Source organism: Furipterus horrens, unplaced genomic scaffold (genome assembly GCF_987537825.1).
Source record: "Furipterus horrens unplaced genomic scaffold, mFurHor1.1.pri manual_scaffold_1, whole genome shotgun sequence".
Taxonomy (NCBI): Eukaryota; Metazoa; Chordata; class Mammalia; order Chiroptera; family Furipteridae; genus Furipterus; species Furipterus horrens.
Window position 1 is genome coordinate 107,432,056 of NW_028327171.1, and position 16,246 is coordinate 107,448,301.

At 40.7% G+C, this 16,246-nt stretch overlaps 1 protein-coding gene across 2 annotated transcripts in view; it reads right to left on the reverse strand.

The window, feature by feature from the left end:
• The window catches only part of HACD2 (3-hydroxyacyl-CoA dehydratase 2), a 108,854-nt gene that overhangs the window by 76,181 nt on the left and 16,427 nt on the right, over nucleotides 1-16,246 (reverse strand). Inside the window, exon 3 of one of the 2 annotated variants that reach the window (XM_090277570.1) lies at nucleotides 16,083-16,101. The exons of the other annotated variant lie outside the window; for it this stretch is intronic. Within the exon in view, the coding sequence (XP_090133696.1) occupies nucleotides 16,083-16,101 (19 nt within the window). The remainder of the gene's footprint in view (nucleotides 1-16,082; nucleotides 16,102-16,246) is intronic. 2 annotated transcript variants of the gene reach the window in all.

The window sequence follows — 16,246 nt, forward strand, 5'->3', positions numbered from 1 at the left end:
GTGGATTGAGCGTCGGCATGAGAGCCAAGTGTCGCTGGTTCGATCTTCCAGTCAGGGCACATCAGAGAAGGAAAACTCTGATTCCAAAAAACCTCCGCTGCCTTGCGGCATACCTCTTCAGGGGAAAGGCTAAGGGAGTAAACCCCGACAGAAAATTCGGAGCCGGAGTCACTAAGGCGGTTTGACGTTGTAGTCAACACTGGCAACTCCTGCGGCGCACCTGAAGCCAAGCTGTATTGACTCCCTCTTTCCCTTGGATCCTTCAGCTGCGAAGAGAGGGGGGGTCTGCTGCATGGGCAACAGCAGACCCTCCATATCACCCTGCCCAGGCTCTGTAGCTTCAGCTTCACTGGAGAGGACACTCCAGCGTCATCGCAAGATGTCAATTCAACACGGGAGGAGACAGATACCGTGTCACTCCCGAGTCGGACTGCACAACCATTCTCGGCGGTGCAGATAGACTCTTAAGAAGCTACACCATCGTCTCTCGAGACGGACGGCTGCCGACGACGACTGTACAAAATCCCGCGATATAGCAAAAAATCCGTGATAAATGATTAAATATAATATTTTTAAAAATCCCACAATACAGTGAGGTCACGATAAGTGAACCACGATATAGAGAGGGGCTACTGTATTCCAAAACTGTGTAGCTTTTGAATAAAGACTCCTTTCCTTTATCACCAAACCTTTGCCTCCAGACTTTTGCCTAGAGGGTGGTGGTAGGCAGCAGGACCCCACTTGCTGTTTGGAAATACATATGCAGAAGAATGAAAATGGACTCTTACCTCACACCATATAAAAAGTCAAACCATAGTAAGTTGAAGACTTTAATGTCAGATCTGAAACTGTAAAACTACTAGAAGAAAGTATAGGTTAAAGCTTCTTTGCACTGGTTTGGGTAATGATTTTTTGGATATAAGCAGTAACACAATAAAAAACAGACAAAATAGACTTCTGGCCAAGTTGGAGGTGTAGAGAGACATGCTGCACCTCCCTCCACAACTAAGAAGGAATGCAACTACCTCAAAACTAGAGACAACCAGAGGTTCCAGAAAATCAAGCTGCATGGAAGTCCAACAAACAAATATATAAAGAAGAAATACACATCCAGACAGGTAGGAGGGGCGGATCTGGGGAGAAAGGACACTGTGTGGCAGTGGCAGCAGCAGCAGTGATGGCAGCGGCAGCAGGCCAGTTGAAAGTGTTGTCACACGATTTAAAAAGTAGGGAGGGACACCTGGGGAGCATTTCCAGCCCCAGAGCAGACCGCACAGCTCACAGTCCCAGCGCCAGGGAAAATAAAGCCTCATTGTATTTGACTGTGCAAACCAGTAGGGGTTGGGGCGGAGGAAGAAACTGCTGGTCTCTCAGCAGAGTTCACTAGTATAAAGGGCCCCCACGGTCCTAGAACATCTGCAGACCCACCCACTTTGGGAACCACAGCCAGGGCAACAGCTAGAGGGGCGCCAGTCCCATATGAAGTGGGAGAAGTGCCTGGAAACGGGGCGAGTGCTAAAAAAGTGGCACTGTTCCCTCTCAGACCCCTCCCCTACATACAGCACCACAACATGGTGAAATGGGTCACCTATACTGACGAATCCCTAAGGCTCTGCCCCTTACAACGTACCTAAGACACAGAGGCAAACACACAGGAGCCTGTCAAGATGAGAAGACAGAGAAGTATGGCCCAAAAGAGGGAATGGATCAAGGTTTCAGCGGAAAAACTAAGCGATGAGGAGCTAGCCAACCTCACAGACGAGGAGATAGCCAACCTAAGAGATGCAGAACTCAAAACACTGGTGATAAAGATGCTCACAGGCTTGACAGATATGCTTGAGTATGGCAAACACATAAGGGAAGAAGTGAAGGCTATGCTAAATGAAACGAAGGAAAATCCACACAAAACCAATGGTGAAGGGAAGGAAACCGGGGTTCAAATCAGTGATTTGGAACATAAGGAAAAAAACAGAGTCAACCAGTACAGAATGAGGAAACTAAAATTGAAAAAAATGAGGAGGCACTTAGGAATCTTTGGGATAACTTTAAACGTGCCAACATCTGAACCATAGGGGTGCCAGAAGAGCAAGAAATTGAAAACTTATGTGAGAAAATAATGAAGGAAAACTTCCCAAATTTGGTGAAGGAAATAGACATACAAGTCCAGGAAGCACAGAGAGTCCCAAACAAGCCAGACCCAAAAAGGACCACACCAAGACACATCATAATTAAAATGCCAATGGTTCAAGAGAAAAAGAGAATCTTAAAAGCAGCAAAAGAAAAGCAGAGAGTTACCTACAAAGGAGTGCCTATAAGACTCTCAGCTGATTTCTCTAAAGGAAAAGTTTGCAAGCAAGAAGGGACTGGCAAGAAGTATTTAAGGTGATGAAAAGCAAGGACCTACAACCAAGATCACTCTATGCAGCAAAGCTATCATTTAGAATGGAAGGGCAGATAAAGTGCTTCCCAGACAAGGTAAAGCTAAAGGAGTTCCTCATCACAAAGCCATTATTATATGAAATGTTAAAGGGACTTACTTAAGAAAAAGAAGATCAAAATTATGAACACTAAAATGACAACAAATTCACCACTATCAACAACAGAATCTAAAAAGTAAAAACAAAATCCAACTAAGCAAGCCAGCGTAGGAACAAAATCATAGGGATGGGGATCATTTGGAGGGTTATCAGCTGGGAGGGGGAAGGGAGAGAAATGTGGAAATGGTGCAGGGATTAAGAAGCATATTCAGTTGGTACAAAACAGACAGGGGCAAGTTAAGAATAATATAGGGAAGGGTGAAGCCAAAGAACTTATATGCATGACCCATGGACATGAACTAAGGGGGTGGGATTGCTGGTAGGAAGGAGGGTACTGGGCAGAAGGGAGCAAAGGTTAAAAAAATTGGGACAACTATAACAACATAATAAATAAAATATACGTAAAAAAACAGACAAATAGGACTGCATCAAACTAAAAAGCTTCTGCACAGCAAAGAAAACAACAGAATTAAAAGCCAACCTACAAAATGAAAGAAAATATTTGCAAACAATATATCTGCGAAGGGGTTAATGCCCAAAATACATAAGGAACTCAAACAACAGCAACAACAAAAAAGACATATAAATGGCCAATAGGTATATTTTAAAAATGCTCAATATTACTAATAATCAGGGAAATGCAAGTCAAAACCACAGTGAAATACCACCTCACATCTATTAGAATGGCTATTAAAAAGTCAAAAGATAAGTGTGAGAGAGTATATAGGGAAAAGAGAAGCCTTGTACATACACTGTTGGTTAGGAATGTAAACTGGAACAGCCGTTATGAAAACAGTATAGAGGTTCCTCAAAAATTTAAAATAGAACTACCATATGATCCAGTAATCCCACTTCTGGGTATATATACAAAGGAAACAAAATCAATCTATCAAAGATTCACATGTTCTCTACACTCATTCACAATAGCCATGATAGGGAATCAACCTAAGTGTCCATTGATGGAAGAATAGATTAAGAAAATACGGTGTAATACATACACAATAGAATATTACTCAGCCTTTAAAAAGAAGGAAACCCTGTCATCTGCAATGACAGGGTGAATCTGGAAGTCATTATGCTAAGTGAAATAAGTCAGGTGAGAAAGAGAAATAATACAGCATTTCACTTACAGGTGGAATCCAAAAGAGTCTTAACTCACAGAAGCAGAGAACAGAATGGCAACTGCAAGAAGCTGGTGGAATTTGGGAACTGGGGAGATGCTGGTCAAGGGGTACAAAGTTTCAGTTAGTCCGGAGAACTCATGTATAGCATGGCGACCATAGTCAATGACATTATATTGCATATTTGAAATTTTCTAAGCAAGAAACAGGTCTTAAACGTTCTCGCTATAAAAAAATGATAACTGTGAGTTGATGGGTATGTTAATTAGTTTAACAGTGGTAATCATTAACAATAATTGTACTCTATAAATACATACAGTTTTATGTGTCAATTATATCTCAGTAAAGGTGAGAAAAAAATCCTTATGTTTTCAGGTAAAAAAACAAGTATATTAAAAGGGCAAGATAATGAGGTTGCTATCAGATTTCCCAAAATAAACAGTTAAGCAAGACAATAATGAAGTAGCATTTTCAAGAAATTCAAGGGAAGAAAGTGTGAACTTAGGAGTTTATATATCTAGTAAATCAGTACTTCCGATATTAAAGATATAGAAAATGTTTTAAATATATATGACCCAGGGAAACACTGTGCTCACAAGCCCTTTTTTAGAACCTACTTTTTGAGAAAGGCAGTCTGACATGGGCTTGAGCAACCCCTGCATATTCTTGCTAGGTGTGCCAAAAAGGCAAGGTGCTGACTGCTTTTTACCTGGTCATTTCTTACGTTTGTGTTTGCATGGTATAAACTTAAGGGGTAAGGTGTCTACCCACAAAGCAAACAGCAAGTTTGCTTCTACTTACCATAAAAGCACTAGGCTCCCCAAACTCTGTGTGCCTCTCCTCTAACACAAACCACTGCATGCTGTCAACATCCATGAAACAGTAACACGCTAACTTACTAAGATTACAAGTAGGGCAAAAAATCAGACCCTTCATAGTCCTCGACACTACCAGAGGATCAGTTGCATCCAACTAAAAGATGATAGGAAACTTCAACAAAAGAACTGACAATAAACATTTCATATATGTAAGTCTGAACTTCAGACTAAAGCAAAGGTGAGGGAAGGACAGATGAATGTTACATCCTCTGACAAAGCAAGTGGGAAAAACAAAAGCAGAATAAGCTCACTGGTTGCTGTATAGGCAGGAGGTGGCAGTCAAAAACTACCTTTAAAAACTGACACACTAGAAAGTAAAAGGTTAAATAAAAAACAAGACAAGGGGCCTTTAAAAAGGTATAAATATGCAGGTAACCACTAGAACGACAAAATCCTCTAAATATCAAAATAAATTAAAAAATAAAAGGAAACACATCATGTAAGTAAACACAGAAAATATAACATAGTACGTGTAGCAATTGTAAATGTGACAAAGGCAGGTCAAACATATCTGTCATATTAATAATTGTAAATGGGCTTAACTCACCTATTAAAGGAGATTTTCAAATTGCCTCACCAAACAAGACCCAACTCAAAGCAAATACAAAAGTGATTCAGAAAGGCCACAAATAAGACATTTTTAATGCTAAAAGCCACAATGCACAATGAAGTCATAAGTTACAAATATCTATGCACCAAGTAATACAACAACTACCTCTGCTCAATCAGAAGCTACGTAAGGGAGGAAAATTAGAAACACATTAATAACTAGAGACTTTAACATTACCACTCTCAATGTAAAACAGGTCATACAGACAAAGAATAAGTAAATATGAGGTAGGAAGTGTGAATTCCTTCAAAATGGGTTGTGGAGAAAAATTGATGTGAGAATAGCATTATCTTATTTAGTAAACAACACAATAAATGTCAAGATGAAAAGCCTAGCTACTGACAGAAATAAAAGGCATACAGATTGAAAAGGAAGGAGTAAAACTGTCTTTATTCAAAGATTATATTACTACCTATACAGAAATCCCAAGTAATATACAAAAACACTCCTGGAACTAATAAACAAGGAGAGCAAGGGTGCAGGATACCAGGTCAATATGTAAAAGTCAATTGCCTTCCTATATAGTAGCAATGAAGACCTGGAATTTGAAATTTAAAAAATTTACAATAACATCAAAAAAGAAAATACCTAGGTATAAACCTAAGAAAACAGGTACAGGATTTGTACATGGAAAACTGCGAAACAATGATGAAAAAAATCAAAGAGCTAAATACGTGGAGAGCTATTCCATGTTTGCGAATTCAAAGACTCAGTATTGTGAAGATGTCAACTCTTCCCAACTTGATCTATAAATTCAACACAACCTCAGTCAAAATCCCAGAAAGCTATTTTGCAGATTTTAACAAACTAGTTCTAATGTTTATACAAAGACCCATATAATACTGAAGAAAAAGAACAAAGTTGGATGACTTTGTACTACTGGATTTCAAGACATTATAATCAAGACAGCGTGGTACTGGCAAAATAATAGACATATAGACCAACAGAATAAAATAGAGAGTTCAGAATTGACCAACACAAATATAATCAACTGATACACGCCAACGGCACAAAGACAATTCAACAGAGAAAGGACAGTCTTTTCAATAAATGGTGCCAGAACAATTGAACATCCATAGAAAAAAAAAAAAAAGAAGAACCCAAACATAAACTGGACATCTTTCACAAAATTTAACTCAAAATGGATCATAGACATACCTGTAAAATGCAAAACTATAAAATTTTGGGGAAAAGCATATGAGAAAGCTTAATCTATGTATACCAAAAACACAATTCATGAAAGATAAAATTGGTTAAGTTGGACTTTATTAAAATTAAAAACTTGTACTTTGTGGAAGATACTATTAAGAGAATGAAAAGACAAGTCACAGACTGGGAGGAAATATTTGCTAAATATGTATCTGATAGAAGGTTTGTATCCAAATCTAAACAATCCAATTAAAAAATGGGCAAAAGATCTGAAAAGGCGCCTCACCAAAGAACATGAAAAAATGTGCAACATGATATGTCATTCAAAACTGAAAATTAAAACAAAGGAAACCACTACTACATATATATTAGAATGGCTAAAATCCAAGATACTAATCGGGATGAAGATGTGGAGCAAAAGGAACTCTCATTTGTTGTTGATAGGAATGCAAAGTGGTGCAGCCAGTATGGAAGACAGTCTGGCAGTTTCTTACGGCGGTGAACATAATATCACTATACAATACAACACTTGTGCTACTAGGTATATACTCAACTGACTTTTTTTTTTTGTCAACTGATTTTTTTTTTTTTTGTCCACACAAAACCAGCACACAAACATTTGCAGCATCTTTACTCATAATCATCCCAAATTGGAAGCAACCAAGAGGTCCTTCAATAGGTAAATGTAAACTGGTACATACATACAACAAAATATTCAGAAATAAAAAGGAATGAGCTATCAAGCCATGCAAAGACATGGATGAATCTTAAATGCAGGCTGCCAATTGAAAGAACATAATAAAGTAGGAACTATTATTAAAAAAAAAAATTAGTAGAAATACAAAAAATATAGTCTCCCAGGAAATCTATAAAAGAACTATAAAGACATAGAAATATTATCAAATATTCCTACACATTCACCCTTCTTTTATTAATACATTATCTAATCATTTGACTGCCACAAAATCATAAATCAAATAATTTTTTGGTTAAAGATGACTCAAGCTTTCACCTTTTGGTTCAATGGAATTTACTAAACTCAGTCACTAGAAGGTGTTTCCAGCTTTACTGGACTAAGGTTTTAGGTTTATTAACTTTAGACAGTCACAAACTATCTTACCAGAAAACTTCTTAAGTATTTACTTTGGCTCCATCCTTTTAATTTAAAAAGCTCATTTTAATCCTAAATATACCTTATGTCCTATAATTAAGAAGTATTTAATTATAAGATAATCTCTGGGGCAATGAAGGAAGTTCCAGGTTTTCATTACTTCAACTATCAATCACCAAGTAATCAGAGAGTAATAGGAAAACATCCATTTCTCTTTTCTCTGGTTTACTTACTCATCAGTTTCAGCTCTTGATTCAAGACTGTTTTTATTAGAAGTCCTCCAGAAGTCCTGTAATTTCCAGAAGGAAAATATCTTACTAATACAAGAGTGCCATCTAGTGATGTAGCGGGCAAATGTATGCTGTAGAAAATGTGTGGGTGTGTGTGCTCTCTTTTCCCATCTGCTTTCTGCTTTGGCTTTCAAAATGCATTGATAGGAAAAAATGTACTAAAACTACTATACTTGAAACAAGTTTCCTAATATTCACACATTTCATCATTGAGCATACTCTCCTTTTATATTCGTCGGCAGCCGTCCGTCTCGAGAGACGATGGTGTAGCTTCCTAAGAGTCTATCTGCACCGCCGAGAATGGCTGTGCAGTCCGACTCGGGAGTGACATGGTATCTGTCTCCTCCCGTGTTGAATCGACATCTTGTGATGACGCTGAAGCTACAGAGCCTGGGCAGGGTAATATGGAGGGTCTGCTGTTGCCCATGCAGCAGACCCCCCCTCTCTTCGCAGCTGAAGGGTCCAAGGGAAAGACGGAGTCGATACAGCTTGGGTTCAGGTGCGCCGCAGGAGTTGCCGGTGTTGACTACAACGTCAAACCGCCTTAGGGACTCCGGCTCCGGATTTTCTGTCGGGGTTTACTCCCTTAGCCTTTCCCCTGAAGAGGTATGCCGCAAGGCAGCGGAGGTTTTTTGGAGTCAGAGTTTTCCTTCTCTGACTTTTATATTACTACTCAATTAACACATTGCATACGGGTGGCGAGAATTCTCATCATTTCTAAAAGGCATTTAAATTCCCCGGTACGCAATGTGTTAACATTCATCTCTGAAGCGACATCATAGTGAACAGCTAAGTTTCATGGCATTTCCTATCACCTAGTCCAACCTCCTGCTTTTCACATGTGAAACAAAGGCCCAGGGGGAGGATGTCTGACTTATCGCACTACTAGTGTTTCCTATAGGGTTGGCTTGCCTTAGCTTGATCCTGATGAACTGGACAGCAAGATGATATTATCTTATATATTAAATATCTCAGTAACAAGTTGCCATTCAAACCTGCAAGGATGGCAGAGGGTAAAATTCCCTGATCTAGGCTCTCTTCAGGACTTTCCCTTCTGAACTCCAAGTGGGCACAGAAACCCTCAGGGATTATGTTTTGTCCACTGATCATCAATGAAGAGCTGCTGCAGCTTACTAAGCGTTTGCTAGGTGCCAGGCGACATGCATGAGCTCTGAGTGCAGCGCCACCTTCCCGTGTAGGCACTTAGACTGGTAGTGAGCATGTCCTATTTCTTCCTTTCCTTCATCTCTGCACAGTCACACAGAGCTGGGCATTCCAGGCAAAGGAAATTGTATGTACAAAATTATGGAGGTGTAAAAAGGCCAAGTTTATTCCGAGAACGGGGACTGCAGCTTTGTGTATCGCCAGCACAAGATGTGCGTGCTAGAACCATCCTCCCTCCCTCCTCTCCCTATCTAGAGGAGGGCAGCAAAATGTGATCACAATGAACAAAGAGCCAAGGCAGAGGAAGGCTAAGCCAGGCTGGTGTGAAGGGTTTACCTGATTTGGGAGGTTATGGTTTGAACATGGTCACATGGTCTTGATACAGAGCTCAGGTGTCAGGATTCTGGAAAACCAATGCACTGAACAACGGACAAGAGCGGAATTGCCAGGAGGAGAAGGCTGACTTCGGAAGTCTCCTGCCCAGGCCTCCAACCTCTCCACTGCACCCAGGCTGCTCTCCAGGGCACAGGCTGGCCTGCCTGGAAAGGTTCTGCTCACTTTCCTACCTCCAAGGGCTCCTCCTTCCTCCTGCTTTTACCACCCCCAGGCAGAAAGCAATGTCTGAATCCGAATCAGAAATGTTTTTTAATTCACATTTGTCAGGGAGCTAGAAAAGCAGGCTCTAGGAAGGGATCCCCAGAGCCAAGCACGCTAAGAACGGCAGAAGGGAGCCAGTAAGGTCCACGTGATACTGTGTCAGCTCCCAGTAACTAAAAGGAAGTGAGATCTCAGGATGAGGAACTCATATTTTGGAAACATGACTACTTTTATACTGTTTGTATTTCTGAGACTTATTTATTTTTTGTTCTTCCTTACTATTTGGTAAAATTCATTTTAAAAATGTCAACTAAGTTAAGTGGAACCAAAGAAAGCAGTTACATTTTTGTGCTCGGATGTATCCATGAAAGCTGGGCCTGCCGTGAGAGCAGAATTCCAGTGAGCGATTCTGGAGGCATTGCCCTTCTCTCCAGGAAGCCTCCCTTCCAGAGCTCTCTGCTAAAACACAGAGGGCTCTGTGTCTGGTTTTTATAAGTGACAGTGCTTCCATTACAGTGATGCACTATAAATGACTGATGATAGCTTGACTCTCTCAGAGTGGTGTGCAGGGAAGGGGATGTTACAGTTTAGAGAGGGTTCAGTTCAATCGAATTGATGGGAAGAAGATGGGGTCTTCCGGTTCTTGTGTCCCATAGCCGCTCCCTTTTCTTTCTGGCACTGTTTGTTAACACCTGTGTGAAAAACAGCCTGAAGCCATATGCTGCCTGCTAATATTAAGGTGACTGTGAATTTCTTAAAATGTGCCTATAAAAAATAATTAAATAAAAGGTGTCATCAGTTTGAGAGAGGAGTGCAAGCTGGCACATGCAGCAAATATTCGAAACTACAAATCCAAGATACCTAAGTGAAAGGCCTTCTGTCCTTTTCTGTTGATGAAATCAAAGTGCTAATACTCAACTTCAGACATACTACCCTCTGAACTATGACTGAGCTCCTGTTCAGATATCTGTTCTACAGTTTTCAGGCAAAAGAGAACTTCCAAAGTTATTTATATTGACAGTATAGTTTCCAACATGAAAGTTCACCAAATGCACATCACATCATACCAAGAGTGTCTTTAGCTGCAGTCCTCTGACCTCTAATTTTCACCCCAACAAAGGGGGAACCATACTCCGAAGTGACCTGAGAACCACCCTGTGGTGCCATATGGCTATTCCACAATCTAAGAATCTTGGACACAACATGAAAAAATAGATTACACTTATCTCAATACAAATGATGCCACATGAATAAAGAACGCACAACTCTTCTTTATACTTGTTTGAAAGACATGCCTCAAAGTGGTTTTCTAAAAAAATAAAATTCCCATTTCCAAAAAGAAAACTATTGCATAAATATAAAGCCCTACAAATCATAGGCTGAAGGCTGCAACGATAGCATCTGAGAACCCTTGTTCTTGCACCATCAATGGAGGACAAACAACATACTTTGAAGAAGTTGGAGCATGGGAACTTATTCTCAAGGGCAGAGGCTTGTCTTCCTCATAGAAAAGAGCCTCTCCAGTGGAATTTTAGTTCATTGTTTCTGGAGATTATTTTTGCCAAGCTACACTGTCACAAACATGAACAAGAGGCAACTGCAACCCATCCTAAAAATAAGCAAAAATTTAATTTAAGAAAAACAAGAGTATGTAAGAGTTACATTATATAACTCTAAATATTAAACATTGCATTAGGGACAGAACAAAACTTCTAACATTCTATGACATTACACTGCTTGCATTAGCAACAGCTCCCACCCACTCTACTGGGCAATTTCCAGCACCGCCTTGTTTCAGGCACTGTGCCTCCAGGGGCTGTCCCGTTTCATTTTCACAACATCCCTCCCTGGTAGTTGTTATTATTCCCTCTTATTAATGAAGAAAGAAAGGCACACAAACGCTGAGTGACTACCTAGAAGTCACACAGCTAGTAAACAACCCAGGTCTGACTGAAGTCCAGACTTTCATAAACAGTATGTAAACTAAAGGCATCCCAATGCTCTACAACAAGTTACCAAAAGACCAAGTTCTTACAGTGAAAACTTTCAGAAAGCCGCAGGAAAATAAGCCATCATTCTAACAATAAACTTAAGTTGTTTGAGTGAAATATAAAGCATTGCCTTAGGCCAGCGATTTTTAACCCATGTGCCACAAGACTTTTCAAAACATGCAATATCTGACTATTTAGTCCGGGACACTGACCTCTTTTCCCTTAGGTTGTCAAATTAAAAAAAAAAAAAAAAAAAAAAAAGACAACAGTCAACACAACAATAGCCATCCAGTGTGAATGAATCAAAATCACACCTATTTTTGTCAGATCAGCAAAAATACATTTTTTGGTGTGCCACAGAATTTTAGTAATTAGTTTATGTGTGCCATGAGATGAAAAAGGTTGAAAATCGCTGCCTGAGGCTAATGCTAGAAACAGTCTATTTATTATTACTCCACTAATTTTTTTAAGGAATTAAAAACACTTTAAAATAACTTTTGGAAATTTTCACACGAATTTGGTGAGATTATGATCAAATAAATGTTCACCGAATCCCCACTAGGTGTCATATACTGTTACATATCGGGATATAGAAACCCATAAGAAACAGTTCTCATTCTCAAAAATTCAGTAGTGTTGGTAGATACAAGTACAGTGTCAATCCATAATACACTGTGGAAAATACAATAAAGAGTGAGGTGTAGGGCATGACAGAAAAAGTGAAGAGTGGTATCTAATCTAGCCAGTGGGCGGTAGGGGAGCTTCCTGGAGGAAGAGTAGTAAAGAGCTGTCAGCTGTAGAGAGTGAGCTGCTCATTGCAGGCAGAATGCAAAGCCTGGGCGCCGAGCACAGCCAGGAAGCAGTGCGGCAGCACAGTACATGGAGGGCCCACGAGAAGGTTAGCGTTGCTGAAGCATGGAGTGGGAGGGCGGGAAACGGTCACAGGGAAGGCTAGGGAGGCAGGCAGGGCCCAAATCATGACTTTTAAACCACTGAAGAGTTTGAAAAAGGGAAGTGAAATGCTCAGAATTATCCTTTAACTAAGTCCCTCAAGGGCTGTATGAAGCATGGACTTGGGGACACAGAGCCATGGGTTTTAAATCCTGGCTACAGAGCTTATTAGCTGTGTGAACTTTAGCAAGATATAAAACCTTCTAAGACTCAGTCTTGTCAGTTGTAAAATGGGAAGTAAATGAGATAATGAATGCAAAGCACTGGCACACAGTCGGCAGCCGTCCGTCTTGAGAGACGATGGTGTAGCTTCTTAAGAGTCTATCTGCACCGCCGAGAATGGCTGCGCAGTCCAACTCGGGAGTGACACGGTATCTGTCTCCTCCCGTGTTGAATCGACATCTTGCGATGACGCAGGAGTATCCTCTCCAGTGAAGCTGAAGCTACAGAGCCTGGGCAGGGTGATATGGAGGGTCTGCTGTTGCCCATGCAGCAGACCCCCCCTCTCTTCGCAGCTGAAGGATCCAAGGGAAAGACGGAGTCAATACAGCTTGGCTTCAGGTGCGCCGCAGGAGTTGCCGGTGTTGACTACAACGTCAAACCGCCTTAGGGACTCCGGCTCCGGATTTTCTGTCGGGGTTTACTCCCTTAGCCTTTCCCCTGAAGAGGTATGCCGCAAGGCAGCGGAGGTTTTTTGGAGTCAGAGTTTTCCTTCTCTGATGTGCCCTGACTGGAAGATCGAACCAGCGACACTTAGCTCGCGGGCCGACGCTCAATCCACTGAGCCAAACCAGCCACAGTAAATATTCAATAAATGGTAGCACTTGCTATTATTAATATTATAAGCCCAGAAGTTCAGAGATCCCTATGGGAGTCCAGACGAGACATATTGTGACCTTGAACAGGGGTGAGAAAACAGGACAATCTGAGATTTAGGAAAGAGAATGGACAAACATTGGTAACTAGCAGATGATATGAGTGTAGGCAATTGAGAAGGAGGCACCACGATGTGCTCTAGATCTGGGAAGGGTGACTGAACGGCTGGTGTTGGGTGGCACCCCTGACATACGGGAGGCAGAGCAAGTTTGGGAGTCTGAGTCACACTGAGGAGAAGGTGTGCACTCAGGAACCGGGACCCAGAAGGCCAATGGATGAGTTGAAATCTGGGGTGCAGGTGCGCCTTGGAGTTAGAGAAGCAGATATCATAAGCATCTCATACTACAAAAAGGGAAGTAATCACCTATAGAGGGCGTGTTCAGTGAGAAGAACAATGAGCTAGATCAGACCCTGGGAACATCCACAAATTGAAAGCAAGGAGAGCAAGAAAAGCCCCAAAGAAAGAAAAGAACCACAGAAGGCAAGAAAAGCCGGGAGGGCTCTTTATAATGAAAGTTAAAGGAGCAGGATCTCACAGAGGGAACCATCGGCGGTGCCCAATGTAGTTTATAAGTCCAGTAAGTTCCATGTGTCCTGAGAATTTGGCAGAAACTGCTGCTGCTTTTAGACCAGAGGGGAATTTTAGTAAGACAATGAGGACAGAAGCCTGAGTGTTGGGTTAAAGTATAAATGGGAGTGAGGAAGTAGAAAGAGTCTGCCATAAACTTTGCAAAAGATTATAAAGAGGAATTATATAGCTAGAAGGGAAGAATGTAGGGTCAAAGGTTAGGTTAAAAACCATTTTTAGGACGGAGCACTCTGGCATTTTGTGAGCTGGGAAGGAAAAGGGTGACAAAGGGTGGTGATGAAGGAGACAGAACCATTGACAGACAGGGTCTTTGAGGAAATAAGAAGAAATGTTTAATCAACTGTTCCAGAGGCATCTGTCAGCAAACCCTCAGAGCAGAGTGTGACATGGGTGCTAGTCTGCGGAACGCCTCCTGCAAGAGGACCTGAGAGGGGCTGGCTGCGAGTTTCCGAGCCCAAGCCTGTGCCTGCTCCCCTCTATTCCCACTGTCCAACACCATGTCTGGCACCCACCAGCGAGGCCCTCGTTCAACAATGTTATTGGTATGAATGAATAAATATTCTTGTCAGAAGCTTTATTTCGAGGGGTAGACCTTTTTAGAGATGTGAGAATATACTCTAAGACAAAGAGAATGTGAGTATTATCATACAATGAAATATTATAACTAAAGTAACAATTCACATACATAAGCATGTAAGAGCTTCCTAGGCAGCTGGCAGCTCAGAGCTGCGGAGAACGGCGGCACGGGGCTCAATGCGTGAAGGGCTGCAGTGGCCCCAGAGCTCTCTCTGGTCAAATGTACCCCTAATCTGCAAGGCTATGCTTAAAATTCATTTAACCATTTAAGAAGGGACACTTTTTTTTCACCTCAAAACTGCAGATAAAAGGATTAAAAAGGAAATGTGTGTGAGATTATGCATCAGCAAAAACCCATTCACCATAAAATCAAATCAAACAGGCTCTGGCTCAGAATGGTCTGGGTCCAAGTAAGCTTCCACTGTTTGCTGGCTATGTGACCTGGGCGGGGTCCCTTAACCTTCCCTGGGAAAGCAGACCATGTGAAAGATGAGTTCCCAAGACTCTTTCAAATCAACTGCTCAAAGGTTCTAAAGCAGTGATACTTAACCTTCGGGGATCACATACTCCTCTGAGAATCTAATGAAAGCTATGAATTCTACCCACCCAGCCCCCAAATAAACATAGAAAATGCATACAAAATTCTGCAAATCATTTGAGAAATCCCTGACTGTAGATTTTCTTTCTAGTGGGAAAATAGACAAGGTGCAACTCTTCATAATGAAGATGCTTTGTCTTCCTTAAAAGTAATGGGGTCAGGTACCATACTGACCCCTACAAGATCTATGGCAGTTTGCTGTGTCCACCTGAACTGTAAGTTTCCTCATCTCTGAGTTCCCTAGTGCAAGCGTGGTACACTGAATATATTAAGAACCCATTTAAGTTGTGAATCAGGGCTATAATGGTTCAGGTACACAGTTTTGAGTTTTCAGACCTTCAGCGCTTCTGAATGAGTACTGACTTCAAATCTTGCCTTTGACAATCAAGTCTGGATCCATGTCAACCACTATGCACTTACTATACAGGGTCTGTCAATTTTCAAAATTGATTTCCATTTAAAGGGGTCTAGCGACCCCAGACCAGAAGCTATGCCTCAATTTGAGAGCAGAATTTGATGACCCTTACTCTCCCCACAAAAGAAAACACACTGTATCTGCTTTCAGCAGAAACCCCTTACAATGGTATAACCCTTTATACTTACAGGTTTGCAATCCCTCTCAGATATATTAAATATTCATCTGGGAGGTAGGCAATATATGCAGTACTCCCATTTTAAAGGTAAGAGAAGAGAATATAACATTTAAGTGACAAAAGAAAGGGCTTTCTATAGCCCCAGGGCTCCAAGTCACATTTTCATAAATATGCTAGCGTTTGTTTCCCTTGTAACGAAAAGGTAGGACAGGCCTCTTAAAATTGACAGAGCAAAATAGCTGTGACATTTAATAAAATGTTCAGTGATAACATCTAAAAAGCACTTATGATTTTAGAAACCAAAACTCACACCAATTTAAGCAATTTTACATATAATAATTCAAGTTTAGTTTTTTCAATAATCAATAACAATCAAACCAGCCTATTATTTATTATTTTAAAAAGAAGCAGAATCCACAGTACATAATAAGAGGGATAATTCTATACTTACCTATTGCACAATGTAAAATCTAGAAGAAAAAAGGGGGAAAAATTAGAAAAGATCAACAATATTATAATAAACTAGACTTTCAGGAAGAGCAGTATCTGCCAATAGTACTGAATATGAAAAACAAACATTCCATTTTCAATCTTGGCTATGGGCTATTTAACAAA